General features: G+C 33.1%; 2 protein-coding genes across 9 annotated transcripts; both read right to left on the bottom strand.

The window, feature by feature from the left end:
- Positions 1-185: 185 nt before the first annotated feature.
- Hop (tyrosine-protein kinase hopscotch) lies at positions 186-9,179 on the bottom strand. 3 transcript variants are annotated; one of them, XM_076809605.1, is made up of 12 exons: positions 8,965-9,179; positions 8,148-8,446; positions 7,506-7,865; positions 6,775-6,978; positions 5,536-5,816; positions 4,679-5,003; positions 4,154-4,543; positions 3,655-4,031; positions 3,273-3,457; positions 2,797-3,078; positions 2,004-2,341; positions 186-1,841 (listed from the first exon to the last, which is right to left on the bottom strand). In XM_076809605.1, exons 1-12 carry the CDS (start codon positions 9,064-9,066, stop codon positions 1,508-1,510), a joined length of 3,477 nt encoding a protein of 1,158 aa, XP_076665720.1. In that variant the 5' UTR covers positions 9,067-9,179; the 3' UTR covers positions 186-1,507. The 3 variants fall into 3 exon arrangements, with proteins under 3 accessions (XP_076665720.1, XP_076665721.1, XP_076665722.1); XM_076809606.1 differs by having other exon boundaries at positions 3,273-3,445; positions 8,965-9,178; XM_076809607.1 differs by having other exon boundaries at positions 3,273-3,400; positions 8,965-9,178.
- Positions 9,180-9,824: 645 nt separating this feature from the next.
- On the bottom strand, positions 9,825-19,346 carry Liprin-beta (liprin-beta 1). Of its 6 annotated transcripts, none has more exons than XM_076811348.1 (12): positions 16,820-16,963; positions 16,094-16,266; positions 15,721-15,845; positions 15,412-15,643; positions 14,383-14,544; positions 14,075-14,206; positions 13,759-13,933; positions 13,027-13,325; positions 12,776-12,952; positions 12,246-12,617; positions 11,819-12,001; positions 9,825-10,725 (listed from the first exon to the last, which is right to left on the bottom strand). In XM_076811348.1, exons 3-11 carry the CDS (start codon positions 15,819-15,821, stop codon positions 11,843-11,845), a joined length of 1,809 nt encoding a protein of 602 aa, XP_076667463.1. In that variant the 5' UTR covers positions 15,822-15,845; positions 16,094-16,266; positions 16,820-16,963; the 3' UTR covers positions 9,825-10,725; positions 11,819-11,842. The 6 variants fall into 6 exon arrangements, with proteins under 6 accessions (XP_076667463.1, XP_076667461.1, XP_076667460.1 ...); XM_076811346.1 differs by having other exon boundaries at positions 11,905-12,001; positions 16,604-16,957; XM_076811345.1 differs by having other exon boundaries at positions 16,604-16,956.
- Between the last annotated feature and the right edge of the window lie 175 nt (positions 19,347-19,521).

Here is a 19,521-nt window from a genome sequence, read left to right as displayed (position 1 = left end):
TTATTGCTGAATTATTATAGTACACTATTTGTATAATCACCCACGCGTGTCCAAAACACTTAACAACCGTTTCAATGATAAAAAATTTGTAATTATTTTTTCAAATAAATTTTTTTATGTAGGAACTGCTTCGTCGCAAATAAAATCATCGTTAAAATCACATCTGGCGGTAAAGTGTTAACACGTTATTTCATGATTTTGTTTATTTACATTTAATAATCTTGAATTTTAGAAGGAATTACATAGGTACATACCTGCCTACGCAAAACAATTTTAATAACGAAGTCAAATTACAATGATCTTGAATTACTACAGAAAATATTTACAAGCATGTTATATTATAAAACTGTTAACAGGATTATGAAAAAAATATTATGTTCCCTGGGTGGAACATATTGTACATTCAGTTTACAAGACGTACATTATACACACATGTACACACGCACGTGCAGCTAATAATTATCATATACATAATTTATACAATGCGGTATATACGAAAATACATACCACACAAGCGTACCGACGCAAAATTCAATTAACAATAAAATTTTAACAATGCGTGCCGGCTAAATAGGCGAGTCAAAATTATGAAAAGATATATCGGTAACTTTCTTCTCCAATAGTAATTCATCCTTGCACTTGTATGAAGCAAATCATATAAATTTCATTACTGTACAAATGTTAAGTAAAAATTGTAATTATTGTTACATGCCAACACCGTGAAAGTTACAATATTTACCGCGTTAAGTGTATATTTACGTACCACCGCGACTACTTTTGTAAAGTTTTCTCGATTCTTCAGTTTTGTAAATCGCAATCTCGCAAAATAATTTATAAATTAACCTACTACACCGTAATTGAATATTTTGTTTACGAAAAATAAAGAAATTAATACTATCGTTTTTAAGGGGAGAAACTCCACTTCAGAAACTTGATTATAGTATTAAACGAAAGAAATTTTATCTAAAATTCATGTCTGACAAATTTGAAACTCAAGTTCGATCTACTTGACGAATGTTTGATTTAAAAACTGTAATAAAAGATAAGAGATACATAAACAGTAGCTTTCCGTTTCATCGTTAATAAAAACTTTACCGTTTAGTGATATTTCATAATTATTTAATTATTCTGCCTTAAAAACATGTATATGTAACGAATTTTTATTACCCTAAAATCGTCAAATGTACATAGTATTTTCTTTAATAAATAAACTCCGTATCTTCTTCGGATTATTTTAACGAGAATTTAAACTAAGATCAAACAATCGCACTTTAATTAAAAACCGTTAAACCTTTGTCATCGTCTAACAATTGTGATTATATTTTCGTATTTGGTATTTCATTTTTATAAATCTGTATCTTATAAACTGATGATTGTATCGTAATCGAATAAGTTAAGGGAATTAAAAATTACTAAAACCGCCCTATAGTTTAACGTATATTCGATTAAGTGCGACTTGAATTTTATTTAATATTCTTTATGTTCTATCTAACTATCTTTTACATTTTTAAGATTGAGCAAGGAGATCTCTAATATCTTTGCAAAGAGTGGCAAAATCTGGCCTCTGGTGGCTTTGTAATTGCCAACAGGGATACATAATCTTTACATAAATAGCTTGCGGGCAAGTAGAAGGACAAGGAAGACGGGTGCCCCTTTCTAACGCAGCTAATAATTCGGTACTTCCTTTCTCCTGATCGCTCTGCAGGCGTTCTGTACCTGAATCAACGCCAGGTAGGCGAGGTTCCTCCCCGAAGCCAAATGTTTCGTACATTGTTACACCGAACGACCAGACATCCGACCGAGTAGAGAACTTTCCATCCCTAATACTTTCTGGAGCGTACCTGAGAAAATCACCGAAATAATAATTAAAACACTAAGTAAAAGTAATGAATCAGTTTCACGTGTTCGCTATAATTTTAATTTCGTATGTACGTTGTGTCCTAAATTTGCTGAATGAAGTTTTCAAGTAAACTTAAATATTCGGCAATATTTGTAACACTTACCATTTAATAGGAAGGCCACGATCTGTCTGTAAAATATAATAATCATTCTTTCCAGTGACTTGAGCCAGCCCGAAATCACTGATCTTAACTTTATTTTCGTCCTCGACTAAAATATTTCGCGCAGCAAGATCTCTGTGGACAATGCTCATGCTACCCAAATAATCCATCCCTGTTGCGATATCCAAGGCGAAACCCAACAATCTTTTGCATGTTAATTCTTGCTTGTGTATCGCCAGATAACTTTGTAATGAACCATGTTTTACATATTCCATTACTAAACAAACTTCGGGATCCGATATCACTCCAAGAATCTCTACTACATTTGGATGCTTTAAAGTCTGCAAGGATATTAATTGATATTAAATAAATAAATAACCACCAAGCTTATATCATTAAGGGGGTATTCTACCTTAGACGGTAAAATAATCGATTTATTTACATTTTCTTAAAGAATGTTGTTTAAAAAATGTATGTGCAAAGCCCTAGATCTGAACTTTTGAAATTAAAAAAGTTATAGGGGTTTGAACGACGCGGCGACGCGAAAACTTTAAACGCGTTTTTCTCAAAACCATGTTTTTCTAAATGGTTACCATAATATCTTAAGATCTACTTGACAAAATTAATTCGCGATAACGTTGTTTTCTCATTTTTAAGTTGTTTTTCTCATTCAAAAGTACTAGTCACAATTTGTATTCATCTCCTTGTAATTAATTTGCAAAAAATACTTGATTTTCGAGCGATCTGACTGCCTAGTCCCCTTAAGCTAAATAACATAATATTAACAATTAACTACCTTCATTATAGAAATTTCTCTTTCAAAGTCTCGTAGATCTGCTTCAAGTGCTCTGGTTTTCAATTTTTTTATAGCAACTTGTTGTTGTTCAGTATCCTTGCCGTTTTCCCTTTCGAGAGTACCTCTATAGACTTCACCGTAGAAACCTTGACCAATTCTACCTTGTAGAATTACATTACAATCAATGTCCAATTCATAGATGCCACGCATCTGTCCTAAAGAACCATTTCCGCTTCCTCCAGAATCACAATCTTCCGCTCCTCCTTCGCCCCTTCCTAGTACCTATTTCGACATTAATATTACATACTCTTACTATCATATGTCCGCAAATGATCGTCATTTCAAAAATACATTATTGGTAATTAACATAATTCATTTCCTAAAAACAGTCAAATTGCTTCCCATAAAATACAGGATCTATTCACTTTAATTCGATTGGAACTTCTCTAACCCATAAACTGTATTTATTTCATTACCTCGCCCAAATTACCAGGATGTCCTATTCGAAGAGCTTGAGCGGAATGCTCAATATGATTTATATTAGAAATATTATTTTGAGAGATCGGACAACCATCTGAATCTCTTCTCGCACTGGATAACCAACCTAAATATGCAGAGAGATCTTCTGTACTTATCAAGCCTTGCATACCTAAAATTGAAACTATACTCTTGTGGAATTGAAGTAAGTTGAAGTTAAAAGTAAAGATCACGTTAGAATTTAAGAAAAAATTTAATATGTTAAACTTAAAAGTTTGTAAGCAGGTATATACAATTTCATTTCTACAAGTGCGATAATAATTTCCATCGATATACCAGTGACACGAATATTAAAACAATTAATACATAATTTCGTCTTACTATCGTCAGTGTCGTTCCACGGGAGACTCGTACTGTCCGTAAGAAGACTACTAGATCTTGAATCGCTATTTATTGATCTGCTGTCGGTGTTATCAGAATTATCCTCCTCGAGCTTCTTCTGCTCAGAACTGAATAGTTTCGGGAAAGCCGTTGAGTAAGCATGACTTCGACGAGAATTGTATACTTGATACAGAATCTGATTTATATCTCTCATAATTGCTTGGGGTTGTTTCCTAGAACCGCTCGAATCTCCCCAGCATTCGAGCATTAATCTGTAAACCTCTGTGGGGCAGCCGTTTGGACTAGGTAAACGTTTTCCAGACGCATAGTACTTTTTCATGATAGCTGCATTTGGAAATTCCAGCCACGTCTTTCCTCTAAAATGAAATGATAATGTTAATGCTGGGCATTGCGATAGGCATTAAGAAAATCTATTTTACATAATTCTACTTTGTGGCATTTAAATGTACAAATTAAAGTAAGTTTTAGAAAATTTCACCTAGCAAAGATTTGCCAAATCGTTGTTCCAACAGCCCATACATCTGCTTGAAAACTGTGTTTAGCCAATTCTGGATCGCCGTAGGTTTCTGGAGGTAACCAATGGATATCTGTCTCCTTATATACAAATAGTCCTGGATCAGCAAGTTTCACTACGAAGCTATTGTTAGTGTGCGCGTGTACTAGAAGTTTGTTGCACCTAATGTTACCATGGACTACACCATTTTCTTCTAGATGCCAAAGAGCGGTAGCTAGACAAGCTGTTGCTTCTACCATATCTACAGTTTTAATAGTCTGAGAAGAAGAGCTTCGCAAGTATTCGTCAAGAGAACCATGTCGTACCAGTTCCAGGATCATTCCGATCGATGGTGTTACTGTCAGCCCGTATAATCTGGCGAATCGTGTTAAATTGTCAATATTCACGTATTTCATTTAATTTTAACTAACACTGGTATGACAATCTAATGCAATGAATACAATTTTATTTGCATATTTAACTTTAAACTGCGTTGAAAATGTAATTTACCTTACAAGCGTCCCAGAACGCAATTGGGACCATTTCCCTGCAAGTTCCAGGAATTCTTTCGTGTAGTTTGTTTCTTCCTCTTGTTTCAAAATTTTAAGGGCAACTTCTAATTTCTTCCCTTTAGTCAATCTCCAAATTCCTCTATGAAGCGTTGTTGGCGAATAATGCTCGTTTTCGGCAGATCTTAAGAACGGTTTATAAATTTCAAGTTGATTTTGAGGTACACAGCGCGGTCCAGCTTCTAAAACTGAGGCGACGATCTCTTCGTCGGCTGCGACTTCGCTGACCGCGCTCTCAGGAGCACAGAGTAATAGTGATGATTTGTCTAAATAAGTATGAAAAGAAGAAGAGAAGAATTTGACTCTTATTTCTATATCTGACATTTACAATTACCACATTATTAAATTTGCTTTCATTTCTATTAAGTGAAATAAAATTAAAATTAAGTTAAAGCAATATTCAAATAATAGGATAATCTTCGAATAAAAATTTCGAATAAAATGTTGTTTTTCGAGAATAACGAAAACTTATACGAAGCAGCGAATAAGGGTTTCGCAATTTTATTTTAATAATGCTCAACTCTGGTTTCATGCAACACAAAATACAGCTTCCCGATAAAGAAAGTTATTATTTTCGTAGTGAAAAATATATTGCAAATTTTAAAGATCAATTGAAGCCATTGCATTGCTTATAAAAGATCGAACTTTTTTTCTCGTCCAGCTCTATTTGCACGAATTATGTGCTTTCAAGGAAAAGTAAATTTGTAAAAGTAAGAAGTGCATTAAAAATACAATTTTAATTGAAGAAATAAATTACAGTAGTTTCTCAAAAATAGATATTTATTATATTTGACTTACCATATTCGGAAGGTGGTAAGCATTCTGTAAGGTATGGGTGTCCTTCAGAATCTTGGAAAGAAGAAACACATTGTGCCAATGAACCAAATCGACCAAGGACACCAGCAATGACAAAATCATTTGCTGAAACTTTCTCTTCTATTCTTTTCGAAAATAATTTCCCATCCTTATTACATGCATCCAAATAATATACATTATACTCTGTTTCGCTTTCTCTAATTAAATAAGACCCAGGTTTATTAGCTCGTTTTTGCTGCAGCTTTGCATATGCGAATTCTTGTCTGAAATAGAATTTCTTTTTGTAATATTTGTACATTCCTTGATTTCGTAAAATTTTATACAACAATATCGCTGAACACGATTTCGGACTATGTTACAACTAAGATTCAAGCGATGAATACTGTTTGAGGTATTCGAATGTTGCCAGTATTGAAATTAATTTCATTAGAATTAAGGATGCGCTGATCTTAACAGAAACTCGATTCTACAATGCTGACGAAACATTGACAGTCTTTTCTAAAAATGGAACTGAAATACAAAAGCTTTAAACAGTATTCACAGTAATGACATTAGTATAATTTATCGTATTTATAATCTATGATATTACAGTGTACTTAACAATTAACTACAGCAATGATAATAGTATGTCACAGCTAGTGATGGAACCAAGTATGTAATGCAAGTAATATTGAAAACCTGATGAGATATATACAAATCTAATTTAAATATTTCTTAACCCATTCGATATAGGATTTACTTAAGAGGTCGAAGAATTTTTGTTTTTGATGAAAATTCTATTTTTAATTAAGAAAAAGCGAACAATTCAGACGTCGAAAAATCGTGATTTTGCGTTAAACAGCCGGCTAAAACGATTTTTTTTAAAAATCCTTCGTTCAAGTACCAGATAAACTCATATATTAACAGAATCTTCTTCACTTTTTGATTTCAGATGATCCAGCTCGAAGAAATCGTTAAATATCGTTATCAGTTAATTACTGAATTTTGAGTACTAATATATCTTTTGTAAGTAATCTATGTACTCGTGACGGGTTTCGAAACTCGATAAATAATATCAAGTGTTGGGTACCTACATGAGATTGAACACTTCATTTTATGGATATTGCTCGATTCTAACAAAGTAAATCTTAGGTATTGAATTGATTGATATTTGTGAATGCATATTAATCTTGGTTCCATCACTAGTCACAGCTATATTAATTTAAATAAATGAAATCCTACCCAACTGGACCATGACATTTTAATTTGTGCAGCCTTTTCAGAGTAGGGGTAACAATCTCACCGCATAAATTAAATGTCCATTTAACTGCTAGACGATAATAACCATCTAATGCCGAAACAAAAGACATTAAAAGTGCATTCTTTGCAAATTTCAAATATGACGGTATACCATTTTTCCTTGATATTTCCACTGTGTTGTCTTGTCTAAAAAGCAATGAAAATTATTAATAGAAAGTTATGGCTGTTAAATAATGAGCATTAAAATAAGGAAGAAATAGAAATATCGTTTCTATGAAATATGACAATTTGATATCTTCTGATATTAAATATAATCCTTTCTTTATATGTATAAGGTAACGAACTTGAAACTATTATCTTGATTTATCATACATCACCGTTAGTGTATTTATAAAAAATATTTCAAATAAGAGTTGTATATACTTGAACAGAAAGTAATATACGTTGAATAAGAGCGTTTTTTCTCTTGGATTAAATTTAAAACATAGAAGGCAATAAGTATCAACAAATCCCAGATTAGCCAGTGATTTTTTAAAAAAAGTAGCCTTAAATATTTGTGTCTCGTTAGCTGTATTAAAATTTATGTGCAGCATTAATTGAAGTAAGAATATCTCAGTGCGAAGAGAATGTAAAAATCAACGACCCCGATGTAAATCGGAATAATAATTTCAAGCGTCTTCAAGCCTCTTATTCTTATTAATTAACTTTTAAACCTTATAGAAACAAAACATAAATCCTCAATTGCGCATAACGTAGACCACGAAGTTGCAACTGCTTCGCAATATTTCACTTCGTCTACGTTGACCCTCAAAGACACTTTCGCCGGAGGATTTTGAAGACCTCTATCCATCAAGGCTTCATATTCTTCGTACGGATAGTTTGGTGCCATACATTCGAATTGCTTCAAGTATTGTTCTTTAACGTAGTTTGCATCGTATCCGGATATTTTGCGAAGAGCATTGTGAATCGGTTTCTTGATGAAGAAAGCGTGACGCTTTATACATTCTTTAGGAATATACTTCCTGTACTCTGATTCCACCGTTTTTATAGGTACTCTTTTCTCCAGCATTACTCTGTGGTCAAATGAAGACAAGTTAGTATTAGGTGAACACGAAACTAATACTGAATAGAAATGAAGAGACAAATGGGTAAAATGAAACTTAAAATTCCAAAGAGATTTAAATATTGCGCAAACGAGACTTTCTCAAGAATGAGTGGCCACTGCGAGGAATGAACAGTGTAATAACATTGAAAGTATCGTGTTGTTAACGTGGCACGACCGAATAACACGTAACTATTAAATTTAAATAAGAACGTAGGTGAATACATTATTAAATGAAACAGTATGCGCATACCTATACATATCACTAACACCAAGGCCAATTAGTTCCTGTTTATGTCTTTCGTAAACAATATCTGGTACTTTATTATCCATAACGTCAGAACGTGCTTGTTGAAAATAATAATCGTAGGCATTTGCATCGATTTGTTTTAATCTACGCAAGCTCGAAGGCTTGAATCTCATTCTGAAGTCGAACTTGTTCTTGTCTTTGGCTTCTAAACGATGTGCTACCGGATACCATAGTTTTGTACAGTGATTTCTAAGAGCGAAAAGGTGTCTAGCCACTGGACCTATTCCTAAAGATTTACAGACCTGGAACAATTATTTATTTGCATTACATTTATATTAAATGTAGTTTTGGAAGTGTTAAGAACGGAATGAATTCTATTAGAACTAAATATCATTAAAGCTTGCTGCACACAAAGTACTGAAAGCCTATCTTAGCGCTCGTAACATATAGAAGTTTAGCAGTGGACATGTTAAAAATATTCCGAACAATGCACATACTCAAACTTTTGAGAGGTAGTTAGGTTATCCGTATATTATGCTTAGGTTCGATATTAATTACAGCGAACTTAAATATGACTCGTAATTAAGTGTAAATTCGATTCGAATAAATCTTGTACCGAAATATAAAGGAAGCTAAAACTACAATATTACATTTTAAATGAATTGTAAGTGAAACTTTATCGAATTTGAATGCTAAATTGTTATCGAGTAATTCATTTCATTTTATTGACTTTCAAACTGTCTAAATGAAGATATTTCATTTAACTTTACGATGATAGGATACCAGCAGAAAAAATATATAGCCTCACAAATTCGTTTACCTTAATACAAAGATCCTCGATTGTTTGTCCATTATTAATTGCGATAGTTAGTTCTTTCCCTTCGTTCGCAACATTAACGATCGCTAATCGATCGTTTTCCATTGTTGACGAGTTTACACGCTCTTTTCACATTTTGTTACTTCGATCCCGTACATTACCTGCTCCTGGCAAACTGTTTATTTACAATGCGAATTGACGCGAATGCACAGCAGCGCGATAGCAGCGCGCATACCACTGGAAAACGCGAACTAAAGATACACGTATATACTGCATTCCACTTTAGAGTGGACTCGTTCCGCGCAGGGATATATGCAGAGACGTATCTAGGATGGGGCTCGTGCCCTGGACGCCAATGCCGGGGGGCGCAAAAAAACAAAAGATATAGTGTTTCTTGAATAAATTCATTTGGATGGTTAATATTAGTAGTTTACGTTTGTTATTCGTGCGCTTCGCATGCCTCTTTAGAGGCCACCCCCAAATTTGCCGCTTTGGTCAGTTATCCTGCTTGCGCCACCCTAGATCGCGGACAGTATATAATTTAGTTTATATATTAATGAAACAATAATTAGGGATGTTTAAATTATACCGAATGCTTTTCTACTGATAAAAACTGTTTTAGTAGTAATATTATCTCAATATCGGTGTATGTTGATATATGAATCATCTGATACTGATTAAGAATTGCGATATACATAATGCCATTATGAAAAGTAATAACATGTTAATAAGATTAAATTGGATTTATTTTTTAGAAATCAACAAATTATTACACATAAAGGAATTAAAAAAAATCGTAATGTTAAAGCAATCAATTCTGACGGGAATTTAAACGTGTAGCTTCAAAATAAATAAACGTTCAATGGGCATGGTAAAAATATTTTATTTCATTATGATTTAACTTTGGAAGTCTTGACACCTTTCTCTTCGAATTGATTTTTAAGATGTTACAAATAACGCAATCGTTTCACATTCATGGATTAAGATATAATAAAAGGAAATTAAATAACTGAAATATGTATTAGATCGAGTTAATATATAAAATAATAAAATTATATAACAGAACTGAAAAACATTATTTTCCTAATAAACTTGTTAAACAGTACATTTGTTTTCTCTTATTCGTTTACCACCAGAATAGTTAATGCTTCGATATTTCCAGTTTTCAATACTAAAATGGTTAATATTCTCGCACACTTAGTTGTATGTACGATATAAAATAATGTGTTGTTGGATTCAAATCATTTTGATAAAAATTTCAGGCCAATTGAAATGAATTTAATGAGCTAATTAAAAAACTCGTGTAAATAAATAATACGAGTACAAATTTTCGTCTTATTCTTTTATAAACACACATATAGCAGTGCTGCATTTCCTTGCATTCTCACGCAGGTGAAAAATATTTTTTCATCTTCACATAATTCACTATTTATTCGTTCATCACAAAGACCTTTCCTTTTTCTCCTTTTCTTAGTACATATATTATCCTTTAAAGAGGATATGCAATGAAATTTCATAGTTATAATAAAGCACGTAATACTATTGAAAATATAATTTTTTTTCTATAAAAATGTTTTCTAGAAATACAACATATTTGCATTTCTAAAAATGATAACGAATCTTGTTGTTTAGAGTTAGTGAAATGAAAGTTATCCTAAAACAGTGGAGTAAGTGGTCCCAGAGACTTGCTTTCCGTTATTCATTTTTGCTTGGAAGATCGTTAGATGCAACTAATTATTTTCCTCTGATTGCTTTTTTCTTGATCTGAAAAGAAATAAACAAATTCGAAGAATTAATTATAAAAACAAGGGAGGAAAACATATTACTGAATAGTCCAATAAAAAGCGAGTGATGAAACGCACGATATAGGGCGAATTTCATTTACGCCCAAATCGCCTGCAACGCTCGTAGTTTTCGGTCTCAAATTTATGAAAATCTCCAGAAGTATGGAAAAGAAATCTGTGAAAGAGTCATTATCGGAAAATACGGGTTTTTAAATATAAATTACGATTCGAAAACAGGAACATATAATTTATGATATTCGTTTTATTACAAAAACGGGAAACTCCTGCGCGTGCGATTTGGGCGTAAATGAAATTCGCCCATAATTACACTAGTGGCATTTCAGATTATATATGTTAAAATGGTTAAATAATTGAAGAGTCCTTGTAGAAAACGATTGTAATACTATGCTATAGAATTTAAATTTTGGCATTTACAGTCTTTCTACAAGGATGCCTTTTCTTCCTTCAATGGATTCAAAGGATGATTCTTCAATTAATTATGCCTTTCTCTATGATGCATAGATGCGTATTCTCTGAAAATTTATTTGTCCAACAGGTTCCAGAATTGTGCATTTTGTACCACTATACTGTGTTCTTTATCCTAAGGAGTAGCTCTGATAAAAATTCTATAAATATATTTGTATTCTTCCCAAAAATATTTGTCTTATAATTTACGTGCACATCAAAGTAAGAATGTAATGTAGATTAACCGTATGTGTTTATAGTAAATGTGAATGATATTAGAATAAATTCAGTGATAATAAAGTGAGTGATAAGGATGATAATAACCGTTAAAGAAGGTCACATCGACGCGCGTTACGAAAAGTAGCACGTTTCATTTATTCTACATGCTGTTGTCTGTAAGAAAAAAATGAAACGTGCTACTCTTCGTAACGCGCGTCGACATATAATCTTCTTGGTTTGATCAGGAAGTTCGATTAAAATAAAGAGTATTTGTATGCTAGTAACTTTAAAAAAACTGAAATGAGATATTAAATAAGTTACTTAATTAATGAAAACAAGAGTATAAGCCAATGAAGAAATCACGATAGAATTAGTTGAGTTAGACTTACGAGCTTGTGAATCTGTGATTGTGGTTAGAATGTGGGTGAATTCAAGTTAGGGCTGCCTGGAGTCGAAGTAGGTGTCGATGGGGTACCTGGAGGTGAAGCTTCCAAAGGGCAGACTAAATTACCATAGTCAGCTTCGTTCTTGCTCTTCTTACGCTTCAACGTGAACTGAGATTTCTTTGGTACCTGAATTGATACATTTACAACACACATTTTAATAGAGGTGTTTAAATTGCATGGAAGCTTAATCTTATTAATCTTAAACTATCTTCAGTCATGTGTACTTGATTTCCACTATACTGTGTCCACTGCAGAATATGCGACATGTATGCGAAATCCTCTTTCTTAAATTCTAAAGTATTTTCAAGCGTACAGTTACGTAGAACACCATGCGCATTTAATTCAAAGCAGAACCGATCGGAACAGTTACCTTCAAGCGAGCTGTAAGTGTGAGCGGAACAAATCCAAGAGTGCTTTCAATTTCCCTTTTCGTTTGCACGACTTCTCTACCAAGAATTTGATTGAAATGCGTAGTTAAATGCCTTCGGAGAAGAGTTTTCCCAGGAGAAATACTGAGCAGCGTGGCCAATAATTCTGAAGTAAATCTGCCTTCGTACACCAGTAAACCTCCATGCACTCCGGATCCTCTCATGTTGGGAGCATATTCCGCTAGATCAACCACTCTAAGCCACTCCATTACTCGATGGTTTGTCCAGAAACGAAGATTACTACCATCCGCCCCGTTGCCAGTGGTAGATCTCCTCTCGAGGTTATCGAATTCAAAATTTAGTTCTCGGAGGACCTATTAAAAAGGGACAGGAACGGCTAATAGTATTCTTTGCCTTATTAAATATTTTATTTTCTATTTATACGTAACTGTTCTAATTAAAAAGAAAAGGAGAAAAAGTTTGTGCATTGTATTTAATATATTTAAAAAACAAAAAACTATAGCATAAGCACCTGAATTCCTCGTCTAAGACTCGCGGCATGCAATTGTGCAGTAACTCCAAGATTTAAAAGATCTTCAGTGGTGAGTCTATGTAACATTCTCCCATCAACTTTACCATTGTGAAAGGCTTCTTTATGCTGCGGCAAACCAATATCGTCGAGCCAACGTAGAACTGCTGCATTATCCATCTGTAATTTTACGAGCATTTACAACGATGAAAACTGTGTGTATTAAAAAAACATCACAAACTAATGAGAGCTACCTTATCCGACCCGAGAAAGTCAAGTCCACCTGATTTCTCGGACTCCACCGCGTACAATAATTTCTTCCTGTGCAGAATAACTTTAATTTCTAACTCCTTCTCTAATTGCTGCTGCGAACATTCAAGCAATTTTGCTCCAGTGGCGCCCCATCGTCTTAATTCGCTCGCGTAACATTCTAATCCCAGGTTTGCGAGCCAGTCTCCAATTTCTTCCATCGATAGCTCTGCCAAAGGTTTCTCAGCCACTGTTTCTACTCGAGAACTTGAATCTTCTATAATTATTGTCTTCTCCTCTTCCGCTAAATTGAAAACACAGAAATTATTAGAAATAGTTAGTTAACAGAATTTTATATGAAATTATTGTATTGTTACTCATATTATAAAGATATTTAGTGTTACATGATACAAACGTGAAATATGGCACAAAATAAATAAACTCAAATTATAGCGATAATTACTACATTTTTTTGCGCGTACGATTATTTTCAGTGTTTTACCTCGTATTACCTCTATTAAATGTGTATTACAGTTATTAGAAAGGAATAAAACAAGAATTTCCATGCAAGAGATATGAATGAACGCTTAGAAACCGAATTCAATCGGATGCTAATATAAAGCGAATTTTAATTTATTAGCCACGACTGCCTGTCACACAAAGAGAGCAAATAGTAGTTGCTTTTTTTTAAGAAAAAAAGCATGTAAAGATGCATGCTTAGAGTAATCAATCGCAACCTAGAGTAGGCGCAGACAGGCATCTCGCGGAGGCTCCTCTAATGGCCAATGGTACCGTCGTGTGTGCTCCAGAAGTTAAACTGGGAACCTTACCGAAAACTACACCCTTCTTCGAAGAACTTGGTGGCCTAGGAAGACTACTGTACTGGCTGGTATGCCTTCCAAATCTCTCTCCCTGTAAACAACAACTGAGTAATGATTTCTTCTATTTTTCATATAGCAATCGTTACAGTTATACGCTCGCAGAAATATAAGTATACCATTTTCCAATACAATGAATAAAAATATTTAATTTTATAAGGTTGCATTAACTTACATTCGATACAGGACTTGTACTCCTAAGCGCAAGGTTTTCGTGTTCTAAACTCGCTTGCCTGAGCTTCATTTCTGACAAAGAGCTTAAAAGCTCTAACTTCTGTGTTTCCAAAGCACTTCTCGAGAGTACTTCCTTCAAAAATAGAAATCATTGAAATAAAATGAAACCAGCCGCAAGACGAGGTGTGACAAGACGGAATATAGTGAATTTAAAACAGGAATGAATTACGAAAACAAAGAAGCATATTAGGTCATAATAGAGCAATAAAAAAAAATAATAAAACTAAGATGCAAACAAAATAATATTACTTTCTGCAATGCCTCCTCCATTCTCCTAAGGGAATCCTTCTTCCCTCTAAGCATACTTTCCAATTCTTGGATTTTATTGGACTGTGCATCCACCTGCTCTGATAAAACTGATACTTCCATGCGTAATGCTCCACGTTCATTCTCTAATTTTCTTAAACGTTCCTATAATATCGTAGTGAATAATTAGAGTGAAATTTAGTAATCAAGGTTCCTCATTTGTAATATCTTATACCAGACATCTCACCCGAAATAGGCGATCTAATTATCTCCTTCAATTGGAACCGTATAAAAAAATATTTCGTGTAAAATAGTTTTTAAAGGATAAATATGTTTCAAGCAAAATTCTTTTCCAAGATCAATTTCTTCAGTTTTCAAAGTTCCAAATATGTTTGTACATATAAATATGTAAAAGAAGTACAGTAAAGGATAAATTATTATCGTGCTGATATTATTTAAAAAATATTTCATTTTAAATTCTAAAGTTTTAGATAATTTTAGGGGCAATTTACTATAAATGACAGAATGCAAATTAAAAAGGTTTAATGACCTTAATATCTCTAAAAAATGACCCAGGAATGAAGAAGATTTTTCTTCGGTACAGTCATCCTTTAAAACCATTCAAATGATGTACAAAACATTTTTTTGTACTGTTCGAAGTAGGATATTTTTCACGTTATTTAATAATACATTGTACCGTAACAATTTTTTAAAAATACGAACATAAAATAACTCTGCAATGAAAACCTTTTCATCCTACATTACAGAGAGTTAATTGCGAGAGAATAATAATGAGGTATATTTACGTTATTCAACTTTATATTATACAATATAAAAGTAAAAACTTTATTTTATATTAACTCAATTCATGTATTCATCCTGAGTTCCATAATTTTATGAAGATTATCATAATTTAACATTCCAATTCGATCACAAAAGATATTCGAGCACATTAATAATGTATTTCATATTATCGTTTGTATTTTTATTACTTGAGCTTCTCAGTATGCTTTATTATAAACACCGATGTACCTCAGTCTTTGCTTGAGATTCATTCCATTTTCGAGCATCTTGAAAATGCTGTAGGGGACAACAATGAGATTCCCTTCTCCTTAAAAAGAGATCTGTCTGCGATCTAGCTCTTTGCTCACGATCTATTCTATTTCTAAGACGTCGTTTTTTTCCTGGCTCAAAAGACTGATTGCTTCGATTTCCTCTGTACTCTTTATGGTCTCCCTGACAACTGTGCTTTTCTGAACAAAGGCTGTGCGATTATATAATAAAATCAATGAATTTCAATGTAAAAACAATGGACAAAGAACAAAAAGGCAAAAGAAAAACCTCATGTTATAAACTGCAGGACAGAAAGGTGGGATGGTCCCAATGTGAGCCAAATTTGTGGGTGGACAGAGATTGGGTACGCTTCCTCTGAGAGCAATCATTTTAGCGTAACCTAACGGACAACTCTGAGAAAGCAAAATGATTCTTCTGAATATTATTTTCGTTATTTTCATTCTTATTTACAGCGATTAAAACTAGGCTATTTAAAAAAAAAGAAAAAAGCTTATAGTTTGCGTTCAAATTCTTAGTAGAATCAATTAGTGTAACCGAATATACAGAGAGAATTTTGAGATTATATGAAGTTAGTATAAGTTAATTCAAACAAATTAAAAGTATGTTAACTTTTATCATTAAAGATTCTCTTGTATACTACCTGGCAAAAACAGTTGCCAGATTCATGTACTTGCTGCTCAAAGAAGTCAATATTCGCAAATTCATCCTCTTCTTGTTCAGAATTAGATGTTCCTGAAGAATCATAGCCCTCTGAAGGTGTCCATCTACTATCCCATTGTTTTATTCTTGATATAGCTTCTGATGAGTCTGAGCCTAAATGAATTTTTTCAACTAATCTTTGGACGTATATTTTACAATCTCTGTGATTTCAGATTACTTAATACTCTTTAAACAACAAACAACATTCGTTTGTACGGATAAGATAACTTTCTTAAGACGTTTACATAATAAAATATTCCGTATAGAACACTTTCTAATAAAAACTTTTCTTAATTACAGTGCTACATGGTATCATTCTATTTAAAAAAAACTTGGTCAAGCATATAAATGAACATTATAAATACAAATTTTGCTTGTCGATTATTCAATAGAAACTATCCAATTCTAGTTCATTGACTTCTCCGAAAACAGAAACGATTATTAATAGGACCTCTTGCGTGCCCTTTCTCCTCTTCTTCCATGATTAATCTTGTATCTTCGATATTGTATCTTAACAAATTCTTTGCGGTCATATATTTCCCGCAACACTTATTTACTTCTCCTTCGAAACATTTCGATGTAAAGATATTTTCACGAGAAAGAATATCAATCGCGGAGAAATTCAATGAAGCGACCACAACGCGGTTCTGTAAGAAACTAAAATTACCGTCTCAAAATTCCTCAAGATGAGAGTAGTCACGTGGTGTGATCTATACATAGATCATTCTTCAGCTTTCCTTAATGCACAAGTTACTTTTCATTTATCATTTTCGTTAATAATATCGTAATTAAAAGTTCCTTCTTTGAAATATTATTTTTTTTTCTTTTTAAATATAAGCATACATATTTCCTAGAACAAGAAAATATTTCAGATTTACGAAAATCAGCAAATTTCCACAATTTCGTGAAACTCAGTTTTCCAGATTCAAATATTTACATACATTTAGTAATCTGTATATCTATATAATACATTAAATGTAAGTGTGCAAAATGCTTGTTATGTAATTCAAATTTAATATGGAACCAGGATGGTACATGATTTTCGCTTAGGACAAAATAAATCGGACAGAAAGAAAGGAAACCGCAATTTTTTATAGTATATAAGTAATCAGCTGAAAAATATTCTTTCATTATTTGCATCCTTTATTTCAGAATAAAAGGTATTATATTGGATATACTGGATATTAAAATATGGTGTTGCATTGGACAACACACATGATAAACAAAATCTTTCTGACTTGTAATATTTACAAATCTACGTTTCGTAATTGATGATATGAATTCACACAAGAAACAAGAATTTCTTAGAATACTTTCTTCACTGAATTTGTAGGTACTATTCCTACATATAATTATCAAATAATAATCTGAACGCGTATTAAAAAAGTAGATTCCTATATACAAGTAGGAGATGAATCTCCGTTTCTATATTAATGCTGCTACTTTATTACATAGTTATGCTGGTTCCGTCATGTAGCAGAATTCTCAGTTCTGTATTTCAACGACTAACATTTAATACTATAATATTAAACTGTTTGGTACAAATAAAATAAGTTCTAAACTATTTTTCTGATAAACTACATTTTAGTAAACAGAATAAAATTGAAATAGATCTTCTAATTTAATCGATCTATGTAATATAATATGATGCACAAAGATGATAAAGAACACGAATATTTAAATTAATTTACCGGTTGCATCCATTGCAGGAGGATGTCAATAGTAGCTGCGTCAGGAGGCGAAGGAGGATTCGGAGAACTTTTAATTGCTGTCACAAGATTTCTTGTAGCTTCTCTCACAGAATCCTTCCATTCTGTGGTTCCTTCATTATTACTTTCTGTGCAAGCACCTATTAACATACATTACACTGTCATTCGCTATTTTCATTAAAATTGAACATTCTTTACTATAGAGTTATAATTCATAAATACATTAGAAACAGATGGAACTAAAATTTTTAAGTAAAATCACTCGTTAAATTAATTGTGGGGCAATAAAGTATTTTATACATAGTCAACTGCAGTATAGAGGAGTTAAAAAATAGCTAAATTAATTCTTCCCAAACTAGCATCGCCTGCCAGGTGCCTTCTTTCTATGCAGTAACAGTACTTTTGTGTTAAAGTTGATTCAACACATTGGTCGCCACGTCACCCATATTTGGGTGATGACTATGTTTCCACGGTGGCCCCGATGCTCTTCTTCGTCCAATTACGTGGCTCTGGCTACATTTAAATTGCATCGTATCGCTCTTCCAGCTTAGCGCGCTGTTTACACTCCGAGTTCGGATTTGGGCCCCGGGAGAAACTCCACCGATTCACGCTGGGTGATCAATTTGTTAAAATACAAACCATTACTTACCAGAAATAATGTCGTCCATCTGTAGCAAAGCTGCTTCTAGCATCTTACTGGCCTCACTCGTTTTCGCAAGAAAAGTTGATTCGCCTGCTCGTATCGTAGTTCCGTTTCTTTCTTCACTTTTACCCATTGCTGGTTTCTAAACAATACGATAAAAATATTAGATCGAGAGTGTCGCGATCGATAACAAAGCTCTACTTCTAGTTTAAACAAACTTCACAGAAACTCTGACAGCTATAAAACGTACACCAAAAAATTATACACTGTTTCGAAATATGATAATTCGGAAGAAACTTTATGAAATTACCTGCACATAACCTACACAACTAATGCCTGTTAAAATTAGTTCTGCATGCTAGAATCTACGAATTTAACTAGGAACATCTTGGGGAAAGATTTAAATTCGTAACCCGTCTTCGAGTCAGTAACAAAGGAACAGAAGTGGCAGTAAAACATGAGAAAGAAAGATTCTGCGAAATGGCATAGAAGACAACATATCAAAATGGCGTGCTTAATCAAATTATTATATTTGTATATTTGAAACAGCGTGCTGAAAAATATCAACTTCGTGTTCTGTCAATTGTCAGTTTGCTGTCCTAAAAATGTAAACATAGTTCCTTTGATAATCGATAAGAATGGCAATTCGAATTTAAGTAAAATGATCTCTCGGGAAGGCTCACCTCGTTGCACCATGATTCAAACGGGAATTTAAGCTTGAAATATTAAATCACGAGTTGATTCGAACCACGAAATGATAATCGACAAATAAGCAACAGGTGTTAGGAACAACGCCCAATAGTTTACCGCCATTATACTATTCTGTTCCTTTTTTTTTAATGTGACAAACGCACGCGTACGCTCTCTACTCTTCTGATCCGCGCGTGCGCGCGAACTTATTTGATTTTAAATTGCAGAACACTTCAATTTTAACTAAGTTATAGAAAAAGCTGCTGATAGAACGTAAACATCGGAAGCTTCTGAACAAATTTTTATAAAAGCAGTCGTATAAAAATA

Source organism: Andrena cerasifolii, chromosome 4 (assembly GCF_050908995.1).
Source record: "Andrena cerasifolii isolate SP2316 chromosome 4, iyAndCera1_principal, whole genome shotgun sequence".
NCBI classification, from domain to species: domain Eukaryota; kingdom Metazoa; phylum Arthropoda; class Insecta; order Hymenoptera; family Andrenidae; genus Andrena; species Andrena cerasifolii.
This window is presented reverse-complemented; position numbering and strand designations above follow the sequence as displayed.

What these genes read in the sequence shown, in the direction of transcription:
- Hop (XM_076809605.1), bottom strand. Translation starts at nt 9,066, where the DNA reads ATGGAAAACGATCGATTAGCGATCGTTAATGTTGCGAACGAAGGGAAA. An exon ending in TCGAGGATCTTTGTATTAAG is followed by an intron (nt 8,447 to 8,964) that starts GTAAACGAATTT and finishes TAATTGTTCCAG; the next exon opens with GTCTGTAAATCTTTAGGAAT. An exon ending in ATCCTGGTAATTTGGGCGAG is followed by an intron (nt 3,079 to 3,272) that starts GTAATGAAATAA and finishes ATGTCGAAATAG; the next exon opens with GTACTAGGAAGGGGCGAAGG.
- Liprin-beta (XM_076811345.1), bottom strand. Translation starts at nt 16,685, where the DNA reads ATGACCGCAAAGAATTTGTTAAGATACAATATCGAAGATACAAGATTA. An exon ending in CCTGCAGTTTATAACATGAG is followed by an intron (nt 15,644 to 15,720) that starts GTTTTTCTTTTG and finishes ATAATCGCACAG; the next exon opens with CCTTTGTTCAGAAAAGCACA. An exon ending in CCTGTCTGCGCCTACTCTAG is followed by an intron (nt 13,326 to 13,758) that starts GTTGCGATTGAT and finishes TTTTCAATTTAG; the next exon opens with CGGAAGAGGAGAAGACAATA.